Here is a 17107-nt window from a genome sequence, read left to right as displayed (position 1 = left end):
ACAAAATGTCAACTCATGGTCAGCCATGTAGTTGTTTCGGGACACATCGTCTCTAAACATGGGATTGCAATAGCATGGAAAAAATAAAAATAATCATGGAATCGTGGAATTTCCCTTCATAAAATTTAAATGAGTGCATATTTTTATGGGACATGCTAGCTACTATAAAAGATTTATCTTGTAGTATGCCATGATATCCTACCATCTATACAAGTTTTTGGTGGGACTCTTTTGGATGGAAGAGTGTTACCAAGCCTTTGAACTTCTGAAGTGGTACCTATCCATAACATCGACCCTAATAGATCCTAATCGGGATATTGATTTTCATGCCCACACTAATGGTCTCAAGCATCCAATTGGGAAGTCTTCTTTGCCAACCTAGTGAACACAAGGACTACTTGATTTACTTCACCAATCAACAACTCAATGAGGCAAATTTTAACTACACTACCATAAAAAGAAAAGCCCTAGCAATGGTTTATAGTGTTAAGAAAATTTCACACTATTTATTGGCAAATGCTTTTTTCTTCTATGCTGACCATCAAGCATTGCTTATCTTATAAATCATACATTTAAGACAAGAAGAATAACTCATGGCTCCTCTTGCTCTTCAAGAATTCAACTTTAAAAGAATGGTTCGCAAAGGTTCCCAACACTACATTCTTGATCAGTTGTCCTATGTGAAGTCTAGCTAAGAATCCACTACATTCAAATATGACTTGCTTGATGCCACATTGTTCCAATAAAGGCTGTACCAAATTGGTGTACAAACATCATCGAATACTTAATGACAGGAAGAATCCCTCTACAGTTGCGACCAATGGATGCCAGAATACTCTCATCATCAAAGTTGCACCATATCAACTCATCGCAAGGCAACTCTACAAAGTAGGTAGAGATCAAATCTTGTGTAGATGCATCACACCACATTGAATCCCACTCACCATCCCTAAGTGCATGAAGGAATTCTAGGAGGACAATCTACTAGAGAATCCACTCCCTGAAATTTTATTTTGGCTAGCTATTGGTGGTGCACATTATGGCAAGATGCCTATGAATTTGTCAAACTTTGTGATGTATGCTAAAGAAATGCCAAATCCCAAGACAAAGACTTCAATCCCCTAGCAATAGTAATGGCACAACAACCCTTTGAAAATGGGGATTGACTTTGTGGGACCCATATGTCGTGCCACTAAAGGAACAAAATCCCAATGCATAATATAACCATGGACTATTTCACTAAATGGGCCAAGGAAAAAGTAGTTTGCAAAGACGATGCCCAAATTACTACCAAGTCCCTTGTAAAAATGTAACCATAAGATATGGATGCCCCTTTAAATAGTCTCTGGCTCAAGGCATGCATTTCATCAATGATGTGATCCAAGAACTTCTCTCAAGATTCATGGTCCTACATAAAAGATGTACTGCTTACTATCCCTAAGGCAATGGACAAGTAGAGTCTACCAATAATGTTCTATGTGATATTCTCACAAAGGTAGTTGAACCAGTGCCTAGTTGGGCTGAAAAACTAAAATTTGGCTCATGGTCCTATAGAACCACTTCTAAGGTCACCCCATTCCAAGTAGTGAATGGTTTGGAGGCCTTTAAATTCATCATCCTCATCTATAAGTAGTAGCACAATAGTGACTTGGTAATAAATAATACGCATGACACTTCCAACTTGAGAAGCACACAAAAAACTAATTAAGAAACTATCATGCGATGACAGCCAGAGAAAAGTCCACAAAAGGCATGGTTCGACAAGGATCTCAAGGATAAGGTGAAGGCAACCTCGTCTTGCTCTACAATGCCAAAGTTTTCAAGGTCAAATTAAAATAGCAAGGAAAAGGCCTTATAAAGTCAAGAAGATCACCTCAATCGGAACCCTATTATTAGAAATCTTGGATGGAGTGCAATTTACTTCAATTAGCAACGTAGACTCTAGTACTATTACAACAACTCGCAAGTCGTACACGACAACTCGCAAGCCATCCTCGATAAAAATGAAGACTTGGGGGACCAAATATTCACTAGTTAGATATTGTATCACAAGCACACATTTACATAATGTACGAAGGCACTATAGGTATATCTAAGGGAACTTGGGATACCGTAGTTATGAGTTCTGGCTGCCTTATGAACTTCCTATCAAAATACGCATGTAGGAGAAATTCCTACTGCACTAGTCATGCATAGAGCATTCATATGTTTTGAGAATTGTGAATAAAATTGCATGAATAGAACCCCTAAGAGAAACTTGATTCAACCCACACTCATGGAACCTCATCACAAAAAAGAGTAAAATCTGTCTACTACTCATAAAAGAAACATGCAATATTGGCACACTACACAATTGGCACAAGGCATTGTCAAAAAAGGAGCTAATTGATGTATTCAAATGCTAGGATAAAAGCCACATCTCGACATGAAAATTATGAGAGCTTTAGTAATCCAACAAAAGTGACTACATATTAGTAGGCCACATTGTCAACATCAACATCCATACTCATCAAGAGTCACCCCAAAGGTGGTCATCTGTAAAGCAAAGGCCTAGAATGGTGGTACTAGACATAGATAATGATGAGAAAATGCATTAAGCAAGCCAAGGAAGTGCTAGAAGAGCTACAAGTATACTCACCAACCTCCATCCAAAAATCCAAGGAGTGTTATCACATGCTCAAGAGGATCAAGCACTAGAAGAGCTACAAGTAAACTCACCAACCACCATTTACAATGCAAAGCAAGGTAGCTCTGACGTCCTAAGATAGGGAAGATCCAACAACCAAAAGAAAGACATTGCAATTTGTGTGTCCTAGAGTCTCCATGTTCAACATGTCAATAGATCCAACTTGATTCATCCCACACTCATGGCACCCTCATCATAGGAGGAGTAAAATTCATTTGCTACTCACAAAAGAGACATGCACTATTGGCACAATGCACTGTTGGCACAATGGGCACAAGGCACTATACAAAAGGGACCTAATTGACGTATTCAAATGAGGATAAAGGTCACATCTCGATGAAGTTTATCCATCTGTACTCACAAAAGAAACATGCACTATTGACACTTGGCACATGGCACAATTGGCACAAGGAACTATAAAAAAGGAAGCTAATTGATGTATTCAAATGCTAGGATAAAGCTCACATCTTAACATGACACGAATGAGAGCTTTAGTGCTCTAGCAAAAGTGACTATGTGTTATTGAGCCACCTCGTCAACATCGACATCCATCCCCATCAAGAGTCACCTCAAAGATGGACATTTGTAAAGAAGAGGCCTAGTGTTATCACATGATATAGAGGATCAAGATCTAGAAGAGTTGCAAGCAAAGTCACCAACCACCAACCAAAATGCAAATCAAGGTAGCTTTGACATCCAAGGTAGGGAAGAGACAGCAACAAAAGAAAGACATTGCAAATGACTGAGAGTCTCCATGTTCAACATGTCAGGAGATGCACACATTTTCTTAGTGTCCAAGGAACTAGGAGAATTTCTCAAGAAGCTGCAATACCTCTTACCAACATCTAATGTGATGGAATACATAACTTAATTCATAACGTCATATCAAAGAAAAGAGTAGAGGCACATAAGTATTGCACAGTACCACATAATCGAAAGCTAATACATATTTACCTAAGTGCAAAATGTTTTTGCATTCCTAGATCCAAAAGAAGAGTATCTAATGAAACATCTAGATGTCAAACTCTCAAAAATTCAAGATTGGCTCCATCTTGCATAAAGGCACTACGCCAGGGAATCCGTTATGAAATGATCCTAGACCTAGTGCGCACGGAAGTTGCCAAGTATGGCTGAAATTTTAAAAAGAAAGGGAGTGAGGAAAAAAATTTTAACAGCAAGGGAGTGAGAAAAAAATTCATATCCATAAAAACTCTTACACTCCTTATCAAGCCAAAAGTGCACAATTGGGCTAGGCACATATCCATGCTACTAACAAAATATGTATTAAGCACCCTTAATGGCAAGAGTTACATTGCCCATCTACTAGTGATCATCATTAGGGCAGAGATACAGAAATAGGATACCTCTCCACCAACCTTTCTATGTGGGATGTATTTTCTTTGTTATTATCTCATGTATGGGAGATGAAAATGAAATCAAGGGTGTTAAGCAGAACAACAACTACAAACTATTGAGCATGATAATGAGGAACTCCATAGAAAATTCTACTCAATTTAGAATTGTGGCCACAAGGGCCACCACAAAATGACATCAAATAGCAAATGCAAGAGGAAGTGGCACTTCACATGGACCTGATTGGTGGACTAGCCAATGCAACTAGTCATGCTACACAAGTCAAAAATGTCATTGACCCTACTATTCCATTGACAAATCTACACAACAACTCTAGTGGTGGTCAAAATAAAGGACAATATCCAACATGGATGCATGGTATCCTAGTTGTATAACCAATACAAGCAAGGCACTCCCATATTTTGGATCATACACCATCACGATCAACACTTTCAACAATTGTCAAAATTGTTTGTTAGTATGGCATTAGAAAGCAACATGTAGTGGAAAGGCAAATGAGTCCATAGCTCCAAAAAAGATTGAAGAACAGATAGAAATTCAAACTCTCAAAGAAAGCATGACATAGAAAACACAGCAACAAATTCTTATACAAAAGGTTCTAGAAGAATGTAGGCATGATACCATAAAAATCACAAAAACAACGATAGCTTTTAGATGGCTTGAATAACAATGAATGGGTGGAGGATTTAATCTACCAACTACAAGGCTCTTGTGATGAACTTAAAAGAAAAATAATGCAATTACAAGAAATTATAATTTAAAAAATGATGAAATAGATGCAACACAAGAAACATGCATTGAGTTGCAAAAAAGACTCAAAGACTCTAAACACCAAGTTCATCCCACTAAAGAAAGAATGTACAACCTCAAAGGAGAAATTTGTGAATGCCAATGTAGAAAGAAATGCTCAAGTCTAGGTGTTAATGCAACTACCAAGATTAGATGATCAATTGCTAGCACAAGCCAATGTAGCTCCAGAGTTGAAGAGTCTTAATCTTGCCTATGCCTCTACATTTGGTAAGTATAGGGAGAATAGCGCAGAGCTGCAATGATAGAAGGCAAGAAGTTCAAAACTAGAACTCCATTTACTAAATCAAAGCAATGAAAATCTAGAGGAGCCAATATAAGATATACTGCTTGAAAGCACCATAGCATTGTACCAAGATCTTATTTTAGTCTTAAAACAAGATGATCATCTTGAAGGAAGAACTTGGATTCAAAATTGGAGACACTTGTAACTCATAATATCAAATGCATTACCTCATATTGGGATGGTTCAGTGGATGAAAATGCTCTCTTGGATCTATGGCAAAAAGTGGTGAGGATGAGAGAAATGTTTTGTCTCGCAGTACATTTAGGCCTCTTGCAAATCATACAAGATGCAGTAATGATCTATGACTACCTAATGGGAAGCCCTTCTCTTTTGGGTAGTAGTTGGGACTATTACATTTGTTGCCTCAAGCATCATCATCATCCTTGGTATTTACTTCCAATTCAAATCCAATCTTGAAGTTGATAATGCCATCCAAAATTGGAAAAAGGATGTCTGAACAATATGTGGTCTACTTCAAATCCAACCTCACCACTCTCTTCTGTAATCTCCTCACATCCCTCCCTACCATACTCCTCACACCCCTCCCTGACGCAAGTACCATACTCCTTACCTAATCTCCTCACCATACTCTCGTCTCTAATCTCCTCACATCCCTCCCTAACTCAAGTACCATACTCCTTACCTTTCTTGAAATCCAAGCTAGCTAGTATTCCTTACCATATGCCTCTTTGGTCATGCCTCTTGCCACTTCCACTAATCCAAGAGTCTCAAACTATCACCTTGACATAATGCCTAATGTTTTTTCACCCCTTGAGAACCCTTTCTTATAGAACTATCAAGTAACTCGATCCATTTTCCTGATGGAACTCATAGCGAGAATTGGAGTTAGTGCGAGGGTATCGATCGAGGTGTCGCACAGCGCATTATATATGGCCAGAATCTCCTCTATGGCTATGCTAGTCTACAACTAGACTACACGTCTCTTAATAGCAATAGCCCAAAGAAGACCTTCACATAAAGCATTAATGCAAGGAGTGAGGGCCAAAAGCCCCTCATTGCCATTGTTAGCCAATGAGTGAGTCCGGTGCCGAGATGGGATAGGCCATTAACATCTCGAATGAAAGGCTGCCTCTTTCATTCAACCATGAAACTGCACCAAAAAGCGTTTGAAGCTGCTAGAAGACAAACTCCAAAAACAAAACAGAAACAAGCTATTGCAAGATGATCAAGTATGCAAATGGTAGATTGCAAAGGATAGAAACCGTAAGATAGGCAATTGAACAGTCAAATGCAGCCACGAAGGTGCAACTAGAAAAATAAAGAACTAGCTACCTAGGAGCCCTCATTGATTAGAGATGCCATCAACCACTTTACCAACTATGGCATCTACATGTAAGCAAGCAATAGGAGGAGATGAGCATAAGGGGAGGAGAGAGAGAGAGAGAGAGAGAGAGGGTCGGGGGAAGAGGGGGGATGATGTGCAAGAGATCGACACTATGTTGCCCTTTGCACCCTCCATAAATCTCTCTAATGGCAGCATGACCCTACGCCACCATATTTTTTAACAACTTCAACGCATCTACCGATACTTGTCGTCACATAGGTCTACCTTCTACACATAGTTACGCTACCTCCCTAGTTCAAAGCAAAGTGCAAGAAACTATCCACATGTGTTAAAACAAGCAAATAATACACTGTCCTTTCTCCTTTGGGGGGTTTCCATAGTGGTATATGCAAAGCTTTCATGAACATAACTTAACGAAATGAAACAAAACTAACTCAAATATTTCCAACACTTCGCATATCAATGGCTTTTTGCATCTTTGAATGCATCTCATAGGAAACCCATCAAAACAAAATATTAATAGCATTAGAGGAGGTAAAACAAACTCACCAACATTAGTTGGATAGATATAACGATCTAGCAATTAGAAACTTGTTCACCCAAAACATCATGACATCTCACTAGAATTCATGACAACCTTCAACCTACATATTGATGCTTCATGCAGAAAGGTGAATTCAAAACCCTTGCCGCATGGACTAGTTAACATACTTACTCATATTTGATGTCATGATGTTACCCCATCTATATGTATCAAACTTTCAAAATAAGGCCAACTGGACAATGGTCACTTCCACCCACATCAGGAACAACATATGAATCATATGCAAGTCCAGAAATGGCATCAGATGCCAAAAAATAGTCTAACCGCCATCCTGACCATGAAGACAAAAGGTGTGAGACCAGGAGTGAATTCCTATCCAACTACTGCATGATTGAACCACTCTCTGACTATTATGGCTCACCTCTGTTGGTTAACCGGGCAGCAGTTCGATAACCCCAATATGTATAAGCAACTGCATAGGGATGTTGTCTTCTGAAGGTGTCAACCATACCTCTCTTCAAAAAGTTCATATCAAAGGAGGCTCTTTCCTCATCTGTGAATCCTGCACTCCTTCGATTGCCCTGCACAAATTTCTGTCAGTCATATTCACTCCAGTTATTTATTACCACTTTCAAGTTGCATCTCGTTTACTGCTTTCTTCTAGTAGGGATAGACAACTCGTCCCAATTTTCTTTGTTTTACTTGGAGAATATACCTATTACATGGGATTTTATATGAATTTGACCCCCTACCATTCAGCAACCCAGCTATTGTGTAATAACATAATCTGCCATTGTCTAACCGGAAACCATTTAGAATTATTACAAAAATCATGTTGGCTCGAAAAGCTTGAGACACTATCGACTATATAAGCATGCCTGAAACTCATTAGGTGTCATGGGTATCTACCTCCCAAGAAAAACTGGACCTGTATGTCTCTACAGCCAGGCTTCAGCAAATGGACAGCCCAACAATATCGTGAGCACCAACTCTCAGGAATCACTCAAAGATTACCTAGGCATTGAGTAATTTTTAGGGCATTTAAGGCTGCCACCTCCATTCTCAGAGATTTGAACTGCCAGTATTTGTGATTCATATCACAACAAGTAGAGTGCACACTAATCAAAGTATTGGTAAGCCACAATTTATACATTGTCGTACTTCCTGATTTAAATGCTGTTTTAGTTCTCAAAATGTTTGTACCGACAATTCCTGGAAACAAAATTGTTTCAGTACTGATGATAATTGGGACCTATTTCATTCCTGATATGCTGTTACAAATTAAGGATGATTGGTGCTGAGTTTTGCCTCCCTCTGAGCAGGTTCAAACCTGTTTCAAGCTTTGGAGTGCCATTTTGGGCTTTCTTACTTCATGAGGAGAAAATTGGTTCTCCTCATCAGAAGTGAAGATATTGGTCAAACAATAAACAACTAAGCATCAGGATCCCCAAAGTAGAGCATCTATCCTTTCAACCGGTAAAAGGGAAAGGAGGAGAGCTCATGGTGGAGCATCAATTAACAACTGATACAAGAGGGACTAGTGAGAGACGATGTGTCCCTTCTATAGTCGCATAGCTTGCTTTTATAGCAATGTCAACATCAATAAAGAGGCATCCCACGTGCACAAGGTGAAGGGGCATCAATTTACTCCTTAAATGATACAAGAGAGGTTAATGGGAGAGTAAGTGTCCTCTGCTCGCATAGCTTCCTTTTATAGCCAATGTCAACATCAATAAAGAGGCCTCCCACATGCACAAGGTGGGGGTTCGCATAGCTTCCTTTTACAGCCAATGTCAACATCAATAAAGAGGCCTCCCACATGCACAAGGTGGGGGAGGCTATCTTTCGTATGAGCATAATGGCTAAACACCTTCAATGGTGTGCAACAAGTTCCGTCTCCATTTCCACAAAATCCATAGCCCAACTTCTAATGTCAAGATTGGGTATTTGATATGGATGAACCCTATCCTGATGCCAAAATGCACAAATGAAACCTATGGGGAGGGCTGCACAAATGACAAGTGAAGGGCTGGAACAATGATACTTGCTACCTCATTCTCATTCTACTTTCCCAATTCCATAATATTATCCCTCAACCAACCTATGCAATGCACATATGGGGCCATCCGCATGGAGAGGTTGGCACAAAGGAAAGCTTCAACCATGGGCCCTATTCCCTCTTATTGTACGATATTCTGACCACATCACCTTGCACACATGTTAATTACTACAGTATTTTTTTATCCCCCCCCTAGTTTGGGATGCACTTCATTACCAGGCCTAGATGAAGGGTTTGAGGTGTTGCTTGTTGTAAGTTTTCCTCCCAATTGGTTCTTGAATCTCCTGAACAAGGACCAAGACATTGCCACATTCCTTACCACTTTAAACGGTCTAATCCATGTTGGCAAGAGTTTATTGTCCAACTGATAATCTAGGCAGTCATCAAAACACAAGACCAGGTCTCTGCCTTTGAAAGTTCATTCCTACTCTTTTCTAATCAGCGCATCCAACATAGATTTTTATCGTTTTTGTTGCTTGATCTTGCACATACGCACAGAACATGTGCTATTAGGCACAGCCATTGGTAAACATGAACAATGCACAGGTGCAGCCAAAGGCCTGAGCAGTCGATTGGACAAAGTAGCACCACATAGTAGATGGGTACATGGTGTCAGCACCAGTGCTCACAACTTGTCAGAACCAACCTTAGCACAGAGCCTACAAAAGCAAGATCAAAGCAAAGTGTCTTCATCTCTGTACTATGGTGCATATTGGCAATCATAAGATCCCTCGATGAAGGCTTGACAGTAGGTTTTTAAAAAGGCCACAACACAAGGGTTACCATGATGTACTACTATGAAGTTTACTTTTAAATATAGGAATTGAAAGATATTGACCACATGGAAATCAATTCCTGTACCCTAGAGCCATGAAAAGAATTTATGGTAAAGTCTAAAACATAAATCTTATATATTCTTGGAACATGTTTTATGCAAAGAGTTGTGCTAAGACTAAAGCAATTGAGATTTAGCTGAGTTGAAATTAATACGAGCTTAACATTGACCCTAAGAATAGACCTGTATTCCTTACCTTAGGTCAGCTAAAAGATAAGATACTCAATCGGATACTAAGTGAGTTTAATCATATGAATATCAGAGTCTCTAGATACAAATGAAACCATTATGAAGAATTTCATCATGAAACTTGTTTTTGGAAATTTCAGTGAGCATAACCTTTTATTGACTTATGGATTGAGAGACATAATCTTTTATCAAGTTATGGATCGAGTGAGCATAATCTTTTATCGAGTTATGGATCGAGCGACATGGCAATGGGAATTTCCTAAAAGAACAGTATTAGACTCGGACTTTATAGTATCCCTACGAAGACCTCATAGCTAAGGAGAAGACCTTTGTGATAGATTTTTCCACCTAGATCGAAGACCTTTATAGTATTGATTCCACCTAGATTGATACTGATATAGACCTTTGCGATAGATTTTTCCCATAATTGGCTATGTATAGAAAACAAATTTGAAAGATTACATTTTTTGTGATCTACATTTAATGAACTGCAGTAGATGAGTCTTATGACAAAATGAGAGTTTCTAAGATAAGTTTTATCTTTGAATGGAATCATATGCATGTATGTATGTATGTATGTATGGATAGTGTGTGTTTTAAATATACATACATAACTATCAAACAGAGCTTAAGGACAAGGCAATAGACAAGGCATGAATCTAGAGAGAAGCCATGATCAAGAGAACGTACATCTGGGTTATATATATCCATTTCCTGATGTGCACAGTTCAAATCCCCGGTGACAACTACTGGTTTTCTTGTTTCCAACTCCTGCAAGTGAAGAATCTTGTAACTTTAACATAAGTGACAAACAGACAAATACAAAAAGGTGAAGGAAAGGTCAGAGTGAGCCTGGATCTGGACACCTAGATCTTATATTTCTGGAACTGACCAAAACTATTAAATTGGCATCGTAAAACATGCCTTCAAGAAGTTACTTAACGAAAGGTCCCACTCCTGTGTCCTGTATGCCTGAAATGACAAGGGACAAACAATGCATCAAGCCAACTGCCAGCATTCTAACTAAGAGGCCGACCTGTATTATACATAGAAAAGGCTCACCAATCTCTCTAATTTCTGCCCTGAATTAGGAACGTAGCCAGCTACCAGGTAAAATGTGTCAAACTCTATAGTTATCAGCCTGCCTTCCCTGTCATGATTTGGTATCCCGAGTCCGTAAATTACAGACAGCGGTTTAATCTGCTTCAAGTAACAAAAGAGAACATTGTGTCAGATCAAGTCGATTCAAGGCTCCATACTATTGCATACCTTTCAGAAAAATTTATACCCGTGATATAACAGCTGTCCCAGAGTAACCCAGCTTTGCTGTGCTACAATTCCAAAAGCTATTATCATATCCTGGCAAAAGGGATTGCTTAATAGCCAGAACGTCCTTTTCCTGCATTCAACCACATACATTTAAAGCACAAACAAAACACATAGACATAAATGTTGAACTATCTCAAATATACAAATCTCAGTAGGAATTTCAAGTGGTAGGGATTGAGATTATGCAAAGAAATATAAGTATTGTTATGCACGGCCCCAATAACTACCGCCTTACATTTGCATCTTTAAGGCAATTAAGGTCAACTTGAGTGAGTTAGTTCTTAGGAAGACTTCGAGCGTCAGCCTCTCATTTGGCACCCGGAGATCAACGATCAGGATGGACGTATGCTCGGACAGCGGACTCACATTGGAAGGGCACACTGGGACAGTGGCCCAGCCTATTCCTTTGGCAGATGGAGCAGATTACCCATGGAGGCAGAGGCGAGGCTTGGAGCCATAGCGCATATGCGAGGGGCAGGGCAGCGGATGAGGGAGATTGGCCTAGCCATCTTGGAGTCTTGGGGGAGGGACTCCGCATGTGGATGGACAGCAATTGGTTGGGTCAGTTTTCTCAGAATGGGGTCCCTTGATGATGATTCAGTGAGGCAGCAAGCAGCCTGGTTTCTTCCGTGTAGGGCCTCGAGGCCTACTTCAAACACTCATTGAAAGAGACCCAGAGATGAACGGTAGTATGGATGGTATTCATTGGCAGATGATCAAAGTTGTGGGCCGATTGAGGAATGAGAGGCCCCATTGATCCTCCCAGCATCCCAGAGCAGGATGCCCCTAGATGGGGAAGGTAAGCCCCTGAGGGAGGTCCAGTGGGATCTAGGAGAGTGGTTTTGGCCTTCCCAGATCGACCTCACTGAGTAGGTGGACGAGGTGTTCTTCTTTTCCTATACCTCTCGGATTGGCAGGAGGCTTTAGATGGACTCTTCAACGTGGACCCCTTTGAGGGAGAGGCATTGGGTGGCCCAGAGGCTGCCCCAAGAGGTCCGTTCCACGTATTGGACATGCCTATGGTCCAGTTTGCGAGGAAGATCTCCCACTTTTTCTAGCTGGCCACCCACGAAGGCTTGCCCATAGGACCGCAGTGTCAGTGTTGGTCTACTGGTGTTTCGAAGACGATCCCTCACTGTCTTTGGAGTTGTCATAGCGCAAAGAGAATCTGGATGGGAGCCCTTAGGATTATGACACACATGCAATGCCTTCAGAGGGACTACACCTGGGGGATGGTGGCCTGGTTGATTGAGGGAGGTCACGCGTTCCAAATTGATGAGGCTCTCCAGCTTACCTGATACAGGGGTCAAAGCATTCAGAGGATGGAGCTCCATGAGGCAATCCCTCTTGATAGCCGCGATCCTCATTACCCCCCTAAGGATAGCGTGTGGGAGGTAGTAGCCAGTATCATGACGTGGAATATTTGGGTTGCTCACTGTAGTCTGGTGATGGGTGAGCACCCGGTTCCACCCTCGGCTACCTTGGTCGCCATATGGCAGGATATCATCTACACCCTGCGCTCCACCTGGGAGTGTGGGACCCCGGGCTCTAGGCAACTGTAGCAAGGTGCGGACATTTTTGCAAGGCTTGGCCTATAGGAGTTTTCTACATATTCACTCCGCGAGGGATTCGCAGGTTGTACAGTCCCCTCACTTGGCTCTTAGCCCCTGTACCAGAGATTCCCTAGGCAGTGAGCTGGGTTTCTCTGGAACAGGCTGGTATTTTCTTCTTTCAGCCTTTATCGTTTTTTCCATACTCAGCACCTTCGAGGCTGCTGTTTTGTATGAAGTTTTTCAAGCATTAATAGAAGGTTCCTTTCTTTGCCAAAAAAAAAAAAGTAAGTTAGTTGTTGCATGTCACAATTTGTACTACTGGAAGGAAAAGACTTGTGAGCCTAGCATGACAAAATGGACCAAGTGAAGTTTATGCATACATCCCTCATCTTGAGGCATAAGGAAAGAAAAAAAACAAGGAGAAAATTAACTTCTACGTCTATATCGCTTTGCTAAATATGAGACCAGACTTGAGTGAGATAGACATTTGAGCGAGAAGGTTGACAAGCAACCCCTTAGGACTCCACTTGAATACAAACTCGGTCACAAAAGTTATGGTTGCATACTGGAACTCAAAACCCTTGAACATGGACCTTCAAATAGCTTAAGAGAATACAAATTCAGTCACAAAAGTTATGTTTGCATACTGGAACTCAAAAGCTTGAACATGGAGCTTCAGATACATTAAGAAAATAATATAAGACATGGTCAGAGTCCATCAGATGGGGGAATAAATTGAAATCCCAATGCACAAAGAGCATGTTTTAAAGATAGAAAGCATTTTGTGGCACCAGGAAAGAAAAAAAGACAAGGAGAAAGTAACTTCTATGTCTATATTGATTTGCTAAATATGAGACCAAACATGAGTGAGATAGATATTTCAGCAAGAAGGTTGACAAGAAGCCCCTTAGGACTTCCCTTGAATACAAACTCGGTCACAAAAGTTACGTTTGCATACTAGAACTCAAATGCCTCGAACATGGAACTTCAGATACATTAAGAAAATAATGTAAGACCTGGTCAGAATCCATCAGACGGGGGAATAAATTGAAAGCCCAATGCACAAAGATCATGTTTTAAAGCTGGGAAACATCTTGCAGTTGAGAAAGGCTGCATGCTCCCCTACTTTGTTGCTCTTCATAGATCATCCATAATTTTAAAAAAGGCCATGTTTGGAGCCCGCAAGGATGGCACTTCAGATTGGTCCTCAAGGTGATTATTCAACTCAAACGTAGAAATAGACTAGTCTTAAGAAAATCAAGGCACACGATCAACCCCCATGTGCTCTCTATGAAAGAGAACTCGTGGCACACATGCACGAAACAAAGTCAGTCTTGTGTGCTTCCTGACCATTTGCAACCAGACATACCAATAAGGTGATTTTTGCACAACATCAACTTTGCATGCCTATTTCTGAACTCGCAGCCTAGACAAATGGTCTATCCTTGTAATATGCCCAAAGGATGCTCACCATCACCTTGATGCCTAGCAATTTCATGCCCAATAGATGGAACATCCTCCCTAGCAAAGTGTTGCCAAAGACAAAGTCACCCCCCAAGTTCCCAACAAAAGTCTACAGGGGAGCTTTCCCATAGGCACAATCACCAAGCAAAAGCTATATGACCTGACCTAGTATTAAATCCTCCCCAATCAAATATATACCCTCATAAGACTAGAATATATCCAACCTTACAAATTAATTTTTTTATAAAACAAAGGAAAGAAGGGTGTTTGTAAGCAAAATCAGTAAGTAAAGCTACACTTTCGTTCTCATCAGTACCAAGCATAAGCTGCCATCTGGTTTCGAAAGATTCCATAATCTCTTGGGTAAACCCGATGCTTTCTACGCTTTCAAATCCCAACCCAAACAACAAAACTTCGATAGCAAAAAGGAAGAAACAAAGCAGAAAATCAGAAAAAAAAATTGGGGCGGGGGGGGAGAGAGCTTATTAAAAGTTTTCGAAAAACCAAAGGGTCTATGAGACTAAAAGAAGCCTGATACAATGAGCTGAAAGGGTAGAGCCTTTCATCGGGCGTCATCACCCACAATGGATACAACATAATCAAATTATATCAGCTCTAATATATGAGAGAAATCTGGACCTGTGGCCAGGATGGAGGCGGGCCCGGCGATGAATGAGGCTGTGATGACAAGAAACCTATGATAGAGAACTAGAAGTGGGCTCGGTCATGCCCTCGATCTAGTGAACATGGAGGGAAGATCCCTAAGCATAGTCCGTGCGTCAACCTATTGTCAAGTCAGTCGTGTCACTAGCTCTGGATCTCAGCCTCGCCAACTACCCATGATTTGCTGGTCCGTACTATCTGACTGGAAAAACTATGTGATCATGCTTTGGGTAGAGTCTAACGGTGTGCCCTTACCCTGCCTCTGTATCCTGAGCAAGTGATCTCTGTGTCTGACAATCTCACAGATGAAGGCAGCAAGGCATTTCTGACCTGGGTAAGAGATGAAGCTGAAGAGGGGTCCACCGAACTCTTAATAAACAATGCTACTGACCACGAATCTCATAGTATACATGGCACCTGAAAGTGAAATGTTGCTCCGACTCAATCTCATGGCAACCACACAGGATGCAGGTGCAGCTCTCCCAGGGCATACCCTCAGCCCGTCCACTCTCAATGTGGGAGGTGGACCTCGGTATATCTTGGTGGATCAATAGAGCCCTCCTCTGAAATCCATAAACAGTGGCCCCTGTAGAAGCTGAGCTTTCATTGGAAGCTCGCTGCGTGCCAACCAGGCCCTGAATGTGTGTAGTTGTAGGAGATTCTCTTGAATGATCTGGTTAACCTTGTGATACGTGAGCGGGACTGAAGGAGCATGAATGTTGTACTGGCAAGGGGGTAATCTATCCATGTGGAGCCCCAAAGTCTCAAACCACCTGCATGTATGTGCATACCGACATCTCCGATCACTGGATTAAGATAGGAATAGTCTATGTCATCTTCAGGTGCAAGAGCCATAGTCCCTGACTCGATAAAGGTGTGTGATGACCTGAAATTCCGCATCAAGCGACAATGGAGATGCACCGAACTCAGCCAAAACAATCTCATGTGGGATCGATGGCTTGATGCCGATCATTTGTGATAGCAAGAGAACCTGGAGTCACTATACCCGTCCCCAATCTGCCTCTAATCAATCAGGCCCCCAACCAGGACTGCCATACATACCTGTTGGGCAAACAAGGAATCAAAAAGAAGAGACTTGGTCTGGGGATCTTGGAAGTGGGAGTGCAAGCACTATCACTCTAGTCAAGCAAGTGTGGCATATCCTCTGCTCAATCGGGCCCGCATCACGATTCACCAATCGCATCGTGAAAATCGAGCCAATAAAGAGAACACCCAAGTATATGTATGATGAAACGACCTCCACTTGTAACCCATCTAGCGTGAACTCCTCTCTGTGCATGGTTGCTCAGGATGTGTTAAAGATCATAATCTTAGTCTTGCCAAGGTTAACCTTAAAGTCGTGTGATTTACAAAAGGTGTGCAACGCATCCAAATGTCTTTAAAGATCCTCCACTGAGGATGAGAACAAGACCATGTCATCTGCATATAAGAGGATCTCAATCAAAGTGCCAACGGGAGAACAGCCACCCCCCACTAGTGTCTCATGAAAGTCTCAAGCTCGTCTACATAGAGGCCAAACAAGGTAGGTGACAACGGACAAGCTTGTTTCACTCCAATAGTGCTTATGCTCCCCTTTTTCTATCCTGCACCAGTACGGACCCTTCCTGAAACCTTCCCGTAGAGTGTCATAACAACTCAAAGGATCTCTTGATCATAACCCAAATCTTGCAAGCATCTAATAAGCAAGGCTCTCAGCACTGTATCAAAAGCTTTGCGAAAGTCCACAAAGCAACAATATACCCTCTATCTCTATGCCCTAGCCTCCTCAATGACACCCTTGAGTGTGAGTATGTAATCTAGAGTCCCTGCCAAAATCCAACTTGTACCTCTGCCGTGAGCCCCTACATCTCTACAAATCAACTGACATCTGAATCGAGCACTCATGCATAAATCGTGGACATGACATGCCCAACCATATTTGCCCTGTAGTTTTCTAGGCTCATGGGGTCCCCTACCTTATGAAAAGGAGTGCTTGTGTAAATACTCCATGT

At 41.3% G+C, this 17107-nt stretch overlaps 1 protein-coding gene across 1 annotated transcript in view; it reads right to left on the bottom strand.

Annotated features, from left to right (window-relative positions):
• Nucleotides 1-6995: 6995 nt before the first annotated feature.
• Nucleotides 6996-17107, bottom strand: part of LOC147892115 (uncharacterized) — a 29581-nt gene continuing 19469 nt past the window's right edge. Inside the window, exons 2-7 of the mRNA XM_087388840.1 lie at nucleotides 11375-11485; nucleotides 11149-11286; nucleotides 11011-11058; nucleotides 10777-10857; nucleotides 7425-7584; nucleotides 6996-7334 (exon numbers count right to left, since the gene is read on the bottom strand). Coding sequence (XP_087244966.1) covers nucleotides 7213-7334; nucleotides 7425-7584; nucleotides 10777-10857; nucleotides 11011-11058; nucleotides 11149-11286; nucleotides 11375-11485 — 660 coding nt within the window. The 3' untranslated portion in view covers nucleotides 6996-7212. The remainder of the gene's footprint in view (nucleotides 7335-7424; nucleotides 7585-10776; nucleotides 10858-11010; nucleotides 11059-11148; nucleotides 11287-11374; nucleotides 11486-17107) is intronic.

Source organism: Dipteris shenzhenensis, chromosome 17, assembly GCF_047967505.1.
Source record: "Dipteris shenzhenensis isolate YYH24624 ecotype China chromosome 17, Dip_SZ_1.0, whole genome shotgun sequence".
Classification (NCBI taxonomy): Eukaryota; Viridiplantae; Streptophyta; class Polypodiopsida; order Gleicheniales; family Dipteridaceae; genus Dipteris; species Dipteris shenzhenensis.
The sequence above is the reverse complement of the archived record's forward strand: the minus strand, read 5'-3'. Positions and strand labels throughout refer to the sequence as shown.